Source organism: Aedes albopictus, chromosome 2 (genome assembly GCF_035046485.1).
Source record: "Aedes albopictus strain Foshan chromosome 2, AalbF5, whole genome shotgun sequence".
Taxonomy (NCBI): Eukaryota; Metazoa; Arthropoda; class Insecta; order Diptera; family Culicidae; genus Aedes; species Aedes albopictus.
Window position 1 is genome coordinate 175,449,753 of NC_085137.1, and position 18,472 is coordinate 175,468,224.

An 18,472-nucleotide genomic window follows, 5' to 3' on the forward strand; every position below is an offset into this window, starting at 1 on the left:
CAGTGATCCAAAATGTATTTAAAAAAAATAAATCCCCTTAAGCCTCCTCAAAACCCTTCGACCTTCCCAGAATCCCCCAATACGCCTCTGAAACTCGCTGGAAATCTTCTGAAACTTTCTAATAGTTCCGCAAATTTTTGAAACCGTCTCAGACCTGCTGTCCGCACATGAGAGCCTATAAAGCATCCAAAAATACTTCTGTGTACTATTCCACTGAAAATTAACTGAATCTTCCTGGAATGCCACCCCATGAAACTTTCTCGGATAACCTGTAACACTCTTGAGATCCTTCCAAGCCTCTGAAAGCACCCCCTGTAGTGCCTCTGAAGGTCACTGAAAATCTTCTAATTACCAACCCCTCGGACCCTACACGCGAAAAAATCCGTTCTGATAAACGTGAACAAACAAACGGAGATATGAGAACAAGCAAATATACACCGTGAACTGGAAATACTTCCAGCTGTCAATATGGGCTTCTAGAAACTGTGATATCTACAAGGGTTACTCAAAATAACTGGGACAGGTAAAATTTTCACTTTTCAAAAAATGTTCAACTAGCTGTAACTTTTCGAAAAGGGCATTAAATATTCTAAAATTTTTACTGTGAGTTCATCAACTAGCTGTGTATTAGTGGTCCAAATTTAGAAAATATCGGGCTATTCTACATGAAGTTAGAAAAATTCTAGGAAGAGATAAAATTATCCGATAGCCAACTTTGAGCTGTTATATCTTCGGATTCAACAATCTAAATGCAAGACAATTTTGATCATTTATGACTAATATAATGAACTATTAAACACTTTTGAGAATATTTAATGCACTTTTCGAAAAGTTACAGCTAGTTGAACATTTTTTTAAAAGTGAAAATTTTACCTGTCTCAGTTATTTTGAGTATCCCCTGTAGTTCACGGTGTACATTTCTTATTGTTGTTATCGTTGCTATGCATAGTTCCCGTTCGTTTCCGTTGCAGTCGTGACTGAGAGTGCACGTATTTCGGAACGGATTTTTTTTTTTGCGTGAATGCACTGCACCTGAGACCCTCCAAAACCCTCCGTAGGCCCGTGATACTTACTTCAATGCCTCAGAAAAACCCCTGAAATCCCTTCGGGCCCCCTGTAACTCACCTGAAACCCTCCGAGTGCCAAATTCAGAGTAGGGTATACGCACCCTTCTTGAGCCTTCGCCTCCATGTTCATTTTATTCTAAAAACAAACGATTTACAATGTGGTACTTAATTGATTGGACAAACGTCAATTTTAACACAAATAGATCAACTTTGAGATGCTGAAACTATGGTTTGCTTCGATGGATTGAGCTCAAATTTTAACACAAAACTAGAGATAGGTATGACAGGGATAGAGATAGCGTGACAGGGCGTGACAAGGAATTCATAATGTACTAAAGTTATCGGACAGCGGTACCTCTTGATTCACACGCGTGCCGTTGTTCTATCTTTTTTGTACATTTTGAATGCATTGTCACGCCCAGACCTGTGAACGCAATATGAAACAAAACAAATAGAGCTTATTAGCTTTCTTTTCGATAGAACGAAAATGGGAACACTTTGCTTCAGATGGATTCCGGTCCAGTAGGTCACTTTTATCGAGTGGAAGATGTTTTATAGTTGTTTTTCTTTTGGGGCTCCAGAGGGTCATTTTATTCGGGAGCAAATGCCGTTAGGCCGAAAAGGTCATTAGGCCGAATAGGTCGTTAGGCCGAATAAGTCGTTAGGCAGAATAGTCGACAAAAACACCTGGTAGCGATCTGGGGGTACCATGTTACTCTCAAACTAATCATCATATAAGAAAAATTAATGAGTCAATAAAAATGTCGTGAGAGGAGATAATCTCAAAAGGAAGCTCCAACTTGGAGAGGGTTGTTGCAGGATCAATTTTTACAAAAACCTAACTGTTCACTCTGGAGCTTGAATATCTACGAGAGCAGTTAATGTATGCAAAAGGCGCTATCTGTGGCGCAAACAAGAAACTCAAGCGTGCTTTTATGAAAGAGACAGCATTACAGCATCGGAATAAATGCCACCGAGTTAGAGTTTTATGAAAAGGCAATATGGAAACTGACATTCGAGGACGATGTGTTACGTCAAGATAGCTGAACTATAGCAGGCTGTGATTTATGTAGCTAGCAAGTTATGACAGAATGAAAGATATAGTATCTGCAACTGCACGTCTTTCTTCACTACAGTATAAAGATATTCAATTCAGAAACATTGCTTTTCTACCCAACCTAAAAGCATCAACATCATCGTCCCCTCATTCTACCATAAGAAGGGTAGAAAAGTGAAAGGCAACTAATTTGATATAGAAGTCAATTGGAATCGCTTACGTTCCTAGTGGACAAAAGAGCTTCAAATAACCTTATGTGGTTAAGACTAAAAAAAGCATTACATACATACATACATTTATTTGTTCAACATCATTAAGACAAGACATAATCAACAATAGTACGCCACAATACTCGGTTTGTGGCTGCCGCTCTCCATCCTCGGTCGCGCCCAATGCTCGCCAAGTCACGCTCCACCTGGTCCGCCCATCGTGCTCTCTGCGCTCCACGCCTTCTTGTGCCAACCGGATCTGTTGTAAACACCAGCTTTGCAGGGTTGTTGTCCGGCATTCTTGCAACATGCCCTGCCCACCGTATCCTTCCGGCTTTGGCCACCTTCTGGATGCTGGGTTCGACGTAAAGTGCAGCGAGCTCGTGGTTCATTCTTCTCCGCCACACACCGTTCTCCTGCACACCGCCGAAGATCGTTCTTAGCACGCGTCGCTCGAAAACTCCGAGTGCTTGTAGGTCCTCCTCGAGCATGGTCCATGTCTCGTGCCCGTAGAGGATCAGCGGTCTTATTAGCGTTTTGTACATGGTGCATTTGGTGCGTGGGTGAATCTTTTTCGACCGCAGTTTCTTCTGGAGCCCGTAGTAGGCCCGACTTCCGCTGATGATGCGCCTCCGAATTTCACGGCTCACGTTGTTGTCAGCCGTCAGTAAGGATCCGAGGTAGTCGAATTCCTCCACCACCTCGAAAGTATCCCCGTCTATCGTAACATTACTACCCAGACGGATCCGGTCGTGTTTGGTTCCGCCTACCAGCATGTACTTTGTTTTTGAGGCATTCACCACCAGTCCGACCTTTGCTGCTCCGCGTTTCAGGCGGGTGTACAGTTCTGCCACCGTTCCAAATGTTCTAGCGATAATGTCCATGTCGTCCGCAAAGCACACAAATTGACCGGATTTTGTGAAAATCGTTCCCCGGCTGTTGAGCCCGGCTCGTCGCATCACACCTTCCAGCGCGATGTTGAAGAGTAGACATGAGAGTCCGTCACCTTGTCGCAGTCCCCGGCGAGATACGAATGAACTGGATAGTTCACCCGAAACCCTTACGCAGTTTTGCACACCGTCCATCGTTGCTTTAATCAGTCTAGTCAGCTTCCCAGGAAAGCCGTTTTCGTCCATGATTCTCCATAGCTCTGCGCGGTCGATACTATCGTATGCCGCTTTGAAGTCGATGAACAGGTGGTGCGTTGGGACCTGGTATTCACGACATTTCTGGAGGATTTGCCATACGGTAAAGATCTGGTCCGTTGTCGACCGGCCGTCGATGAAGCCGGCTTGATAACTTCCCACGAACTCATTTGTTTTAGGTGACAGACGACGGAAGATGATCTGGGATAGCACTTTGTAGGCAGCATTCAAAATAGTGATCGCCCTGAAGTTCTCACATTCCAAATGGTCTCCTTTCTTGTGAATGGGGCAGATTACCCCTTCCTTCCACTCCTCCGGTAGCTGTTCGGTTTCCCAGATCCTGACTATCAGCCGATGCAGACAGGTGGCCAACTTTTCTGGGCCCATCTTGATGAGTTCAGCTGCGATACCATCCTTACCAGCTGCTTTGTTGGTTTTGAGCTGGTGAATGGCATCCTTAACTTCCCTCAGCGTGGGAGTTGGTTCATTTCCGTCCTCCGCTGCACTGGCGTCGTCGTTCCTTCCGTTGCTGTGGGCTCCCGTGCCTACGTTCTTCACGCCGTTCAGGTGCTGATCGAAGTACTGCTTCCACCTTTCGATCACCTCACGTCCGTCCGTCAAGAGGCCTCCGTATTTATCCCTGCATATTCCGGCTCGCGGCACGAAGCCGTTGCGGGATGCGTTGAGCTTCTGATAGAACTTCCGTGTTTCTTGGGAACGGCACAGCAGTTCCATTTCTTCACACTCCGCTTCTTCCAGGCGGCGCTTTTTCTCCCGAAAGAGGCGAGTCTGCTGTTTCCGCTTCTGTTTGTAACGTTCCACGTTCTGTCGAGTCCCTTGCTGCAGCATTACCGCCCTCGCTGCGTTCTTCTCCAAAACCGTTCTGCACTCTTCGTCGAACCATTCGTTCCATCGATTGGTGCTCTCGGCTGCGTCGTTGATGGCTGCTTTCACTGTACTCCAGCAGTCCTCTAGAGGGGCCTCATCGAGCTCGCCCTCGTCTGGCAACGCGGCTTCGAGATTCTGCGCGTATGCTGAGGCGACATCCGGTTGCTTCAGTCGCTCTAGGTTGTACCGTGGCGGTCGCCGGTACCGTACATTGTTGATGACGGAGAGTTTTGGGCGCAGTTTGACCATCACCAGATAGTGGTCGGAGTCGATGTTGGCGCCACGATAGGTCCTGACGTCGATAATGTCGGAGAAGTGCCGTCCGTCAATCAGAACGTGGTCGATTTGGGATTCCGTCTGCTGTGGTTATCTCCAGGTGTAACGATAAGGGAGGCTGTGTTGGAAAAAGGTGCTACGTATGGCCATATTTTTGGAGGCGGCGAAATCAATGAGTCGTAGGCCGTTTTCGTTCGTCTGCTGGTGGGCGCTGAACTTACCAATCGTCGGTCTGAATTCCTCCTCCTGGCCTACCTGAGCGTTCAAATCACCTATGATGATCTTGACGTCGTGGCTTGGGCAGCGATCGTACTCGCGTTCGAGCTGCGCGTAAAATGCGTCCTTGTCATCATCAGTACTTCCGGAGTGTGGGCTGTGCACGTTTATTATGCTGAAGTTGAAGAATCGGCCTTTGAACCTCAACCTGCACATTCTTTCGTCGATCGGCCACCAACCGATCACGCGCCTCTGCATATCACCCATCACGATGAAAGCTGTTCCCAGCTCGCGTGTGTTGCCGCAGCTCTGGTAGATGGTATGATTACCTCTAAACGTTCGCACCGTGGATCCTGTCCAACACACCTCCTGCAGCGCTACGATGCCGAACCCGCGGTCCTTCAGTAGATCGGCGAGTATGCGGGTGCTCCCAATGAAGTTGAGAGATCAGCAGTTCCACGTACCGAGTTTCCAATCGCAAGTCCTTTTTGTTCGCTGGGGTCGTTGCCGTTGGTCTCGGTTCGTATTATTCTGTTGCTGATTTTTCGTTACAATGGTTTTTTTACCGCTGGCTCGTAGGGCCTGACACCAACCCCCTACTTTCCGGAGGACCATAGTGCACAGTTGAGCTTAGAGTCCTTCCCTGGCACTCGGACGTAGATCAGCCGCCCCTAACATGGGGATCAGACGCTGTTGTGAGCCGCTCCTCCTGGAGAACAGACGCTCAGGTTTACCGAAGCAAACCCCCCCTTCCCTGTCAGCCTACGACCAAAGTTCCCACCGAGGTTGGTTACCCGATCATCCCTAAGGGTGTTCGTAGTTTTCTTCCGGTACCACGAGGAGGTAGGGATAGGAGTTGCTGGGCAGAGGCTAGTGGATCACAATGGGATCTGAATTGCGCAGCATACCCAGCCTTTACCGTGCCTAAAAAAAACATTACAACTATTAAATTTTTCATCGGAGATTTTTCCTTCTTTAAAACATAGGCTATTCTTTCTAGTTTAACTGCTCTAATCATTTATAAGTATCACAGCCATTAACTTTTTCATCAGAGTTTTACCTTCTTCTAAACATAAGCTGTTTTTTTTATAATTTTACTGTTTTACTCATATAAGCATTACAACTATCAGTTTTTTTATCGGAGGTTTTTCCTTCTTCTGAACATAGACTGTTTTTTCTAGTTTCTAGTTCTTAAGTCACTCAAGCTTTTTAGAATAAAGATGCATTAGAGCTATTAAATTTCACATTGGACTAGAGACGAACCAGCTAAGGGCTGAAAGTCTCTTTAATAAAGACAAATCAATCAATCAATCAATCAGATTGGACTATTTCCTCCCTGTAAAACATAGGCTTTTCTTTCTAGCTTAACTGTTATACTCACTATTAGCATTACAGCTATTAAATTTTTCATCGGAGATTTTTCCTTCTTTTAAACATAGGCTATTCATTCTACGTTTAAGCGGACTTAATTGAATTTAGTCATGTTCGTCTTGGAACTCTGAATTTTTTCTCGGTACATATAACCATAATTTAGACTTTGAAATTCGAAAAAAAAATTACTGTGTTATTCAATTGACCATTCAGAATCACCCAAAATTCGTCGAAGAACATTTCCCTCAAACAAACAGTTTCTTACCATCCAGTTGCCCTAGCAAATCGTTCAACCTAACAACCCATTTGGCCTAGTGACCTGTTTGGCCTAACGGCGCATTCGGCCTAACGGCTTTCGGCCTAACGGGGTAGAACCATCCAAGGTTGCCCCTCCGGCTCCAATTACGGGTTAAATGTAGAACCTAGTTTGAACTTAGTTCCCACATAAATTTTCCTTATCGCTGAACAGTAGGCCTTGCAATACAACTTCGATATCCTGAACTGCCGTAATTCTGCAAAGTGACGTAAGCGCCATTCAAAATGTCGATATTTTTTTTGGTATATTATATATAATATCTGGTGTAAAAATTACACTGTAGTATGCTTGCTGTATCGTTCCATTGCACCTGACTGGGAGACGACGCGTCGTGGCAGTAGCTGATTACTTGACACATGGTAATTAGCTGGCTAGATGCGAATATCAAAACGGGACATGCCACAAAAGTTCAGCCTATTGGACGCAGTGGCTTAATTTCCCCAACAGGGGAGGAAAAAAAAATGCTTGCTGTATTAGAATGCAAGATCTAGTCGTAATCTATCATCTATGGAAAGAAACTTAGAGGACGAGCAAGAGATTTATGCATAATAACCAAAAAATGGGCCAAAACTATCAATGTCGCTTACGTCACTTTGTAGAATTACGGCAGTGAAGTATTAAAGGTCTCATTACACTTGACAAATATTTGGCCAATCAAGCCCAACTAACGACTAACATGGAGCCGGAGGGGCAACCTTGGATGAATGTTGGATTACAATGAAAAATATTTGGCATTATTACGAACAGTGTAATGACACATTTGAAAATGACAAGGACATGATAGAAATAGTCGATTCTATCATTTTACAGGATTCTTTTAATAGATGGTCAAATATTAAAAAAAAAACCTCGCAACTACCCCTGTTGATACAGCCCCCGGTTTCACGCAAAGCCACTGTCTCTAGAGATGAGACACTCATCGAGAGGGCTTCCTTATGGCGCTCCGAAGCCACCCTTGAATGGCTTCCGTGTGTTTTTGGGTGGAAGCCAGAACAGATAAATCAGTTAGGAAATAGACCTGCCTCCCACGTGGTTTCCCAAGTTCTGGGAATATGGCACACGGTTTAAAGCGTGGGTGTTTCGCACAGAAGAAGGTGCAGGCGAAGTGCGCATCTATTACGTGCCTCTAATCCGGTTTCCTTGTATAAGTGTTTTCCTGTTCTTTATCTTGCCATCATCAGTGGAATGGAACTAAGAGGATGGGAAATTGGCTATAAATTCAATCACACGGATGATCTTCCGTTGCGTGCGATATTGCTGTTGATAATGGCGTACCTCTTCGGAAACCGAGAATCGATGTTTTGTGTGAAATTAGGCAGAAATTTTGGTCACATTATTATTGAAAGAGGGTATACCTATACACTTCTTCCTTCAAATATAATTATATATCTTCAGTACTCTTAACACTAGTAATGCAAAGTTTTATGATTAACCGAAATTTAAAACTAACATTCAGATGGATGACATCTCAGTTCTTCTTAGTTTATCGATAACATGCAATTGTAGTGTTGTTGGTTTAAGATGAATATAAGTCTTGATCAACAAAGTCGATTTTCGGAGCTTTTTCGATTCCTTTTAGTGTTCAAAACAACTGTGCAAAATTTGGGCGCGAATTTGTATAGAATTTAGTATGAGAAAACGTGCTTTTTTTGCATTTCATAAATTGATTTTTTTCGTCTGAAACGATCTAGCTAATGACGTTAAAGTATAGCCTAGGATACTTACGTATCCTAGTATATACTAGGATAGTATAGTATAGCCGAAAAACTTTGCCGAAGACCGCAAAGTGATACGACACTTGTGAAAAAAGTTATAATGCACAGATTGCTTGGTGGTGCTCATCATTTAACATAGGAATAACATAAATAATAAAATCTCAACTTTTGGCCTAAGTTACCAGGCGAATAACTTTTTTCACAAACGTTGGATCACTTTGCGGTCTTCGGCAAAGTTTCTCGACATATCCTAGGCTATACTTTAACGTCATAAGTTACATGGTATTAGGCAAAGGAATTCAACTTATGAGTAAAGTGCAAAAAAGTACATTTTCCCATACTAACTTCCATACAAATTCCAATCGCAATGCGGAGTAACCAACATAGATTGAAAAAGCTTTGTTCCATATTGATACGATCAAATTTTAAGTTTCTCCATACAACGTTGACCCACTCTAGTGTGTCTAGTCCATTGTCAACCTTACATTGACTCAATGGATATACGATGTTTGTTCAATATTTACACAATTTGACCCGACATCCAATAATTATAATTATTCATATTGGCGAAAATTTGCAGTGTTTTTCATCGAGCGCTTTAAGTAACTGAAGCGTTTGAAACATAAATGCATAAAAATATAGGTGGATTACTGGTTAATTGAATACGATGATTTTTTTTACAACGACCAACAAGTTTTTAATAACGTTGTCCGTTATTTTAGTAAATGTCCAACAGGGATGCCATATATATATAGATTTTTCTCTATTTTACAGATTTTGGAGCATTTGTACTGATTTCGTTTAATATAAAATACAGATTTTTAGCTAGAGCTGCTATTTTATTTGTACCTATATGGGATTTAGATTTTTCACCCAAATTTTGTATGCTTCAAGTTTTAGATCTCCATAATTATAGTTCCGAGTAATAGTATTGAATCACTTATGATTCCAAGGAGACAGTGGAACCGATATTCATCAATCTGTCTGCTCATGCACACCACGATGGACATGTGCAATGTGATATCAGAGTTTCCTTTATTCGAGATAGATGCATTGATTACTTCAGTTCTTAGAATATATCTCCATCGACAGAGTGTCACGTCGCCGTTCAATCTTATGCTGTAGGGATGGATGTAGGATTTACTTATGTCATTATGCGATACGGCTACGGAAAAAGCAAATGATGTACAACACGTGTTGCTGGCTTCTGTTTTGCATATCAGTGCCTGCCTGTCAAGTATGTAGCATGACAGTGTTGTGCTGCGCTTAGTTGTAGTCATGGCTTCTTTTTGATTATTGCGAACAGTAACTGGAATTTTTATTTTTAAAGCATTGATTCGAAAATATAAATGTGAAAATCGACCTGATTTATGACATTCGGAATAGTTTTTCATAGATGTGTGATTGTTGTTCTACTGGCTACTGTTTCTGGTTGGTATACAGAAGAAGTTTCAGTGGATTAAAAAAAACAATACAAATGTTTAAGAAATTGCAAAATGTCGTATGAGATTGTTTTTACCGTTGTTTCTGTTTTTATAAAAACAATATCAAATCTTTTTCACATTTGTGAATTTTCATATGGTCTTGAACAATATTTGTAGGTCATGTTTTGTTTATTTATATTGAATTTACTGTTATTTTAAAACGGGTAAATGTAGGAAAACATGTTTACTTTTTTATTGAAAATTTGTATGTGAACACTATTTATGGTATCAAAAATATAAAAAAATAAGTAAATTTGTATGTGAAAATTAATTATGGAATCAAAAATATAAAAAAAGCTATCTTCTACTTGAAAATCGATGATAAATCAAAACTTGAGAAAAAAAAAATTAGGTTCATTTGATTAACCTATATATTAAGGCTGGAAGTCAGCTAGAAGATGTAGTGACTAACCTGAATTCAAGTTCAGCTCGGAATTCTAAGCTTATATTTTCCACAGACCGCACTTCTGTACAGCCGCCATCTTGCATTTTGGGCCGTCATCTCGGATTTTAGACCGCCATTTTGGTTATCTGGTGGACTCCGGACATCTTTCCCATTCCAAATACACACATATTGCATAGGGTAATTCTCGCTGAGACCGCCCCACTATTTACACCTTGTCTTCAAAAATATTTAAGGTGGCGATTTTCTGAAAGTCCTCGCTAAAAAAGTAAGGAAAATGCATTTGGTTACTCAAATGGATGAACCCCCCGTTAGACAGAGCCACAACAATTTTTGCAGACCCCTCGATTTTGGTCAAATGGCGGCTCATTTAAACCATTATAACTGGAAAGTTTATCCAAAAACCACTTCAAAACGAATTATTGTTGAAAAGAGGAAATATAGAGCTACTATTTACAGTAATAAAAAAATAGGTCGGCCATATTGATTTTGGCCGCCATCTTGGATTTTTATATCGAAACCTATTTTTCATCATGATGGCAACCACCGATTTTCAAAATTTTTGCATCAATTGAAAGCTGAGACATTCATACAGAACATATAAAAAAATTAGAGATGTCTTTTTCTTCTTTCAAAAGTTATCTGCCGTTTTGTAAACCATGCAACTTTTGCGCACTGGGGCCGGTGCCGACCGTTTACATAAATGCAGCGTTATTTCGCAGTGTTTACGAACAAGAATTTAAAATCTAAATCCACTAATGGAAATCTGGAGATTTAAGGTTTTCAAAACAATAAACAAGTTATAAAAGCAATGCCGGCATCATTGAAAAACAGTCAAAAACGGAAACGAACCTCAAATTTACCCTAATTTTGCGGCAGGTGCCTTTGTGTATACATGCAAGCGTAAACTCGGATGCTATTGCATGTCGTTGCCGGTGCGCTTGGTAAGGTATGGAGAAAACGTAGCTTAATTTATAAAACTGCAGATAACTTTTGATAGGAAAAAACCCTAATTAATCCACCTAGCGGTGATGGTGCCTTTCTCGTGCTTTAAAATATCCTTTCAACAAAACCCGAGCGACATGTTTGATGACATTGACATAAATACAAAATGGAAACTGCTTGCTAAATCTACTCAATATGGATACATTTTATATTTGCATAACATCCAATATTCAGAAAATATAAGATAACTCAAACCAAACAAGTGTCATGAAGCCGCAAAATTTTGAAACGTCGTTTTAGATTTTCCGGTCATTATTTTATGACTCCGGATATCTACTCCAACTAAACTAACCGCCATCTTGAACATTGAGACACCATCTTGGATGTTCTGGTATTCATTTTTGGACTCTGCACCTTAAATTACATAAAATAGTCGCCGTATTGAATTTTGGCATGTCGTTTATGATTTTCTGGTTACCAGTTTTGGACGAAGATCGGCATTCTTCCCCATTCAAACTATAGTCATATTGCAGACCTTGTGAAACAGCGCACAGCTTGGGTTTTCTGATTACAAATTTTGAATTCTGGACATATTTTCATACAGAATATGCCCATAATGCAAGAATTAAAAATCCTATAAAATAGGCACTAACTTGAATACTGGGCCATTATCTTGGACTTTGGACCGCTATCTTGGATACTCTGGTGGACTCAGAACATATTTCCCATACCAAATACACTTATTTTACATAGTTTTAGAGCTCAAAATTCCTTAAAACAGCCACCATCTTCTGTTGACGCGATCAAATTCTTATTTTTCCATTCAACGTTGACTCATGCTGCTATAAATTTACACCTTAGGAATCTGAAATGGTACGATTTGATGAGATCGCTTTAGTTTTGTCTATATTTTGTTCTCATATATGAGAACTTAGACCTATTCGTCACTGTTGTTCATACCTAATGTTTATCAGGCCATTAAACAAAGCCACGATTTAATTTTTCACATGAACGTTGGTTCTGCTACACAACAGCTAGTCTCTAATGTGATCTAAGGCTATTTTCTTGCTAACCGTTCATTAGGTTATCAAAAAATCTGCGATCTGATGTGTCGTTTGTATGGGTTTGGTTCATTTTTATATTTGGTAATTTCCGGTGGGATAGCCGGATCTGATTCCATGAGTCATGGACCATGACACTACCGGTTGTCCCAATTATGGTCTGAGAATATTTTATTGCTATTTATTCACCTTTACCTAATCACCACGATTTGATATATCGCATGAATGGGTTTGCTTCACTTTTACTTCTAACCACTTTCGAAGCCACAGCTGAACCCGCAACACAACCGGGAATCTAACAAAAAAGTCAAACGAATGCACTTCACCACGATAGCGGCTTCGGGAGACGGTTCGGCTTTTGGTATTCCTGTCTTCTTCCATAATAAGAGCTATGTTGCTCATCTGTGTGTCGTATTCAATTCAACATGCAATAATAAACTAATATTAACATTCATAATCGGAATTGGCTGAAAATCTATGCGTAAAGCTAGAATTAGACACATGACGAATTTCGCCCCAAATCGTATTCGGAGTTGGCAGCACCCTCTCAGATTACAATGAAACTTTCTGGGTATGTACACCAAGACTAGATAAGCCACTTTGCATACTTAGTTTCTTCAAAATTTATCTGGACTGACTTTTGAAAAGGGCTAAACTTTTTTTTATGGATTTTTTTAAAATGTTTTTAATCAAAAAATGACTACTCCTACAAAAAAGTGTTGTATGGGTGATTATCACAAAATAAGTAAAATTTTAAGAAAAAAATACTGAAAAAAATCCAAAATGAGCCCTACACTGAAAAAAATCATTTCTAAAAATTCAAAGTTGATTTAAAAAAAACACCATTTTTGATTTTGATGAAATTTTGTCTCAAGACAGGTAATTATGTTCCCTACCACCCGTCCATACATCACAAGATAGGCACTTTTAAGGAAAAAAAGTTTTTCTTACAAAAACTTTTTCATGTCCAAATTATTATTTTTTCAGTGTCTTTTTTTAAAAACAAACTAAACCAGTGAAGGTTATCTAGTAATCTCAAAATGCAATGAAACTTATTGTGTCATATGCGACAATGCAATGCACCCATATTCACGCAGCAGCACTCTAGAAGTACGAAACCATATACAATTAGAACACGCATTTCATACGTGCTGCTGTAATTTCTACCCAAACGTTTCTACCCCATGTTCTTACCTAATATTAGGTAAGACTATTCATTAGATCCGAACTACCTAATCGAAAAAAAAAAAAATCAAGAGTTGTACCTAAAGCAAATATGAACAAAACAAGAAAATGAATCGGTATCATTCAACGTGTTACTTCTCTTTGGTTATTAAAGGCAGTTCTGAAAAGTAATGGATCAATCGTATAAATCAAAATTCAACAAATTCAAGTGCAGTGCAAAAATAAACAATCCAAAGTGCAACCGTCATAATCTACGGGGTATGTCATTAAGATTGATAGATAAGATTCATTCCATGGGATATACACATGAAATCGACGAATCGATGAGTATTTGTGAGTCATGTCGTGGATTGATAAGTCACAATAGAAGCCCGAATACGAAAAAATGCCGATCGGATGGAAACGACGAAACTATGCAACCATCATTTAGTGGGCAGCAACATCATGATGTTCCAGAACCACAACCGTCAACGAGTGGTCAACAAATCGAACATGAGCTGGGTAAGTAAGCCTTCAACGTGTTAGCTTCTTTTATATAACTCATTTTACAGCTCGTTGCAAAACTTCATTTTTCAGTATTCTTCGTATTTATCCAACCCGGCAAGCCTCGTTGGATAAATGTACTACTTGTGCGAAAAAAAATCATTTTTGCAACTCGTTGCATAAATAACTATCATTAACTTTCCACTGCATTCATTATTATATTGTTAACCTTAACTTTTATCTTACAGATATGGTACCATCTATTCCATCATTGGAGTCAATTCCGTCAACAGATCAACTACAGGGTCCCCATAATATTGAGAAGTTTAATACCATTGCTGAAACATTGAGTTTATCGCCAATCTCATCTAGAAACATGAGAAGTATGGAATATCGCATAAACAAATCATTGCAGATTACGAAAGCAGACAGAACTGACAGAAGCGAACAGATTAAAATACTATCTGTACTTCCTAAGTCTTGGTCGGTAAATAAAATCACAAGAGAGTTTAACGCACCAATGTATATGGCGAGGCAGGTGAAGGATCTTGTTTATGAACAGGGTATTCTTTGTACCACCGAAAAAAGAAGGGGGCATGGTATTGATGACGATACAAAACAAATAGTAAGAGAATTTTTTGATGATAATGATATCAGCAGGCCAATGCCAGGAACAAATGATTTTGTTTCTGAGGTTCGAAATGGAAAAAAACAACAAGTTCAAAAACGACTTTTGATGATGTCGCTCAAAGAGGCTTATATGATTTTTGTAGATATGCACAAAACTGTGAATATTGGTTTCACAGTATTTACACAGTTGCGACCAAAGCATTGTATTTTACTTGATTCTACTGGTATACATAATGTATGCATATGTACTATTCATGAAAATGTAAATTTAATGTTCAACAGTATAAGAATTGTGTCACAAGATGAGATAATACAAAAAATGCTTTGCGATATTTCCACCAGAACAGATAATTGCTTTTTCCGTGCTTGTGAAAAGTGTGCTTGTAATGAACACATTGAAGAGGAACTTACATTGATATTAGAATCAAATGACAAAGAAGAGATTATATTTCAGCAGTGGTTGAATACTGATCGCTGTAATTTAGAAACGATTATTAAACCTGTTGATGAATTTGTTCCGTATCTTGTTGATAAAATTGACAAACTTATAACACACGACTTTATTCATAAACAACAATCATCATTTCTCAGAAATAAAAAAGATACATTAAAGGATGATGAAATTCTTGCGATTTGTGATTTCTCTGAAAACTATTCATTCATAATTCAAAACGCTGCTCAAGGATATCATTGGAACAACTCGCAAGCAACAATACACCCATTTGAAATTTACTATATGAAAGATAATAAACTTGTAAATGTTAGCTTCATTATCATATCGGAAGTAATGGCTCACGATACAGTTGCGGTCCAGTTGTTCATCTCAAAAATGATAGATTTTATGAAACAATTAACGAACTTTTCTAAAATTTATTTTATGTCTGATGGGGCAGCATCACAATACAAAAATAAGAAGAACTTTGCTAGTCTATGTAGATTCCAGTCAAAGCATGCATTAAGAGTATAGTGTCCACCCTAATCTGAACTATATATCGATATGTTATCCAGTAACGCATCTGAAAAGAGACTGAGAGTCCATCAATAAAGAGCTAGCTCAGTCTAGCATGAGCCGTTGCATGAGACGGAGTCGGAACGTATCTAACGTATTTTACTTCCTTTCATAGAAAGAGTTTCTTCCCAAATTATTTATTTCACACAAATCTTTATCGGTCGAGTATTTATTATAATTAGTTATCGTATATAACAGTGGCGACGACGGAAAACTGGACTAAAAGTGATCGCGATAAGTGCAGGTAGCTCAAACGGAAGGTACTTCCAGCGTGAGTCAGCGTAAGTACTTAGAGCTTTTTCGAGCCTAGCAACTCGAGAAGCTTGTAAAACGACAGACAGGTTTTACTTGAGAATTGTTTTGATAAAAGAAGCAATTAGAGTACCTGTTGAGTCATTTTAAAAGAAGAATTTTCTACGAATAATCAATATAAAATTGAGAAAAGCGAATTGAATTTCATTATAATATCGTACTTGAATCACCATTTTACTTTTAATTTCTTCTATTTCACAGTCTTCTATTCGGGACAAAGCACTATTGTCCACGGATCGTCTCTGTATTCCACAGCATCTCGGAGAAAATCAAAATCCGTGTGAGAGGCAAGAACTGCTCGAAAACCTAGAGGATAGGCGTGAGTTACTGCTGCTGCTGTTGTTGTTGGGGTATTGGTTGCTGAGTTGGTGTTGGTTGTGATCACTCGAGAGAAAATTAGAGACCCAGGCAATGGGAGTTCAATTGTTGTAGGTCTCGCGGAGTGAAAACTTGCAGAGTGAAGACCAAACTCACTTCTCACATTTCAATCGATCCGTTGTGAGAAGCATATCGCTGTGGCTGTGAACCTTTGTGACCCTAGTTTCGGACTGTACCGAAGTAGACGACTGCTGTGCCTGGTCGTTGAAGCTTGAACGTGTGAAGCAGTTACGAGCTAGAAGTGCATGCTGCCAGTGACGTTGTGGAGACGAGCGACGAGTGTTAGCTGGTGAGATATACAAGCCTGTGACACGGTGAGATTGATCTGCTGCAATAGTGAGTAACGCGTTTTTTTTTTGGTTTTTGATTCGATAGCTACCGCAATCATCGTAATGTCTACGCCTGGTATGATTGGGTCTATTGACCAGTACCAACGGCATAAATCGTTTGCAAATTATGTGGAGCGTTTTGAGATATTATGCAAGCTTAATAAAGTGTCAGCTGAGACTAAACAGTCATGGTTTATTTCCGTAAGTGGAGATGAAGTTTTTGACGAGGTCAAGTTGATTTTCCCAAAAAAGGAAGTTAGTGAAATACCTTACGATGAGATGATAAAAAAACTAAAGGCTCGTCTGGATAAAGTTGAGCCGGCTTTAATGAATCGTTACGAATTTTACAACCGTTTGCAGAGATCGAATGAGTCAGCTGAGAATTTCGTATTAGCGGTTAAATTACTTGCCGAAAATTGTAACTTCAGGGAATTCAAAGACGAAGCTATTCGTGACCGTTTGATAATTGGCCTACGAGATAAAGAGTTAAGGAAGAAATTGCTTATGGACGATGAGGTAAATTTGGAAACGGTAGAAAAAACTATTATCAGTAGTGAGAAAGCAGAAAACAGAGCAGAGCATATGGACGACTACGGTGAATCTAGCAAAGTGCTTTCGGTTAAACAGCGGCTAGGCAGAAAGTTCAGCGACAGTGACCGTGAAAGAGACAGGGACAGAGTTCGTAATCGCAGTTGGAGTCGTGATCGCAGTAGGAGCAATGAGCGTGGTAGGAATGACCGGTATAGAAATCGTACTCGCGAGTGGACTGGTGACTACCAGCAAGATAATCGTGAAAATCGGTTTAAGAATTTCCATACTAGTGCGGTTTGTAACTATTGTAAGCGCAAGGGTCATATCCGCAAAAATTGTTATTTTTTGCAAAACAATAATCGTGGAAAAACAGTTAATTTCGTCGAAAAAGAGGAAATCGCGGAAACTTCGGTCAGCGATAAGTTTGACAGGATACGCGTTAATGATACCACTGAAGAAGATTCGGATATTAGCTGCATGATGATTCGGCGCATAAACAAGGTTACAGAAGCATGTTTGGTCGATGTGTTGGTTGAGGGCATAAAGCTGGCTATGGAAGTGGATACGGGCTCAGCGGTAGCAGTTATTAGTGAAATGTTATACAGACAAAGCTTCTCATCTATCCCGATTTCCAAATGCGATAAAACACTTGTTGTCGTGAATGGATCCAAAATTGCCGTGGTTGGAGAGATTTCAGTTGGAGTAATTTTGAATGGTATTAGCGCTGAGAGAAGATTGATTGTTCTTAATACGTCTAGAGATTTCACACCGCTTCTTGGCAGAGATTGGATGAAGGTATTCTATCCAAATTGGAAGGACCATTTCATGCAACCTCGCTCAGTAAACAGTTTAGATGACACCAAAGACATCGAACAGGTTTTAAGTACGATTAAACAAAGATACTCCAAAGTGTTCAATAAAGACTTTACTGAGCCAATTGCAGGTTTTGAAGCGGAGCTTACCTTGAAATCAGAACAGCCAATCTTCAAAAAGGCGTACCAGGTGCCATTTAAAATTAAGGATAAATTTTTGGAACATCTAAACATGCTGGAGAACCAGGGAGTAATTACACCCATTCAAGCTAGCGAGTGGGCTTCTCCAGTCATAGCTGTGATGAAGAAGGATGGAGATGTTAGAATGGTAATTGACTGTTAAGTGTCCTTAAATAAAAGTTTGATTCCAAATACTTATCCTCTTCCTCTGGCTGAAGACATTTTTGCATCCCTAGCTGGTTGTAAAGTGTTTTGCTCTCTCGATTTGGCTGGTGCATACACGCAGCTGCAATTATCTCAACGTTCAAAAAAATATGTAGTTATAAACACAATTAAAGGACTCTACTGTTATAACCGATTGCCTCAAGGAGCTAGTTCCAGCGCTGCTGTGTTCCAGCAAGTTATGGACCAGGTCCTCAAAGGACTGGATGGGGTGTGTTGTTACCTTGATGACGTGCTCATAGCTGGCA

General features: G+C 40.0%; 1 protein-coding gene across 1 annotated transcript; it reads left to right on the forward strand.

The window, feature by feature from the left end:
* The first annotated feature begins 15,631 nt into the window (after positions 1-15,631).
* On the forward strand, positions 15,632-18,165 carry LOC134286275 (uncharacterized). Its single transcript, XM_062847863.1, has 2 exons — positions 15,632-15,741; positions 15,974-18,165. The coding sequence occupies exon 2, from the start codon at positions 16,543-16,545 to the stop codon at positions 18,163-18,165; it is 1,623 nt and encodes a 540-aa protein (XP_062703847.1). The 5' UTR covers positions 15,632-15,741; positions 15,974-16,542.
* The last annotated feature ends 307 nt before the right edge of the window (positions 18,166-18,472 follow it).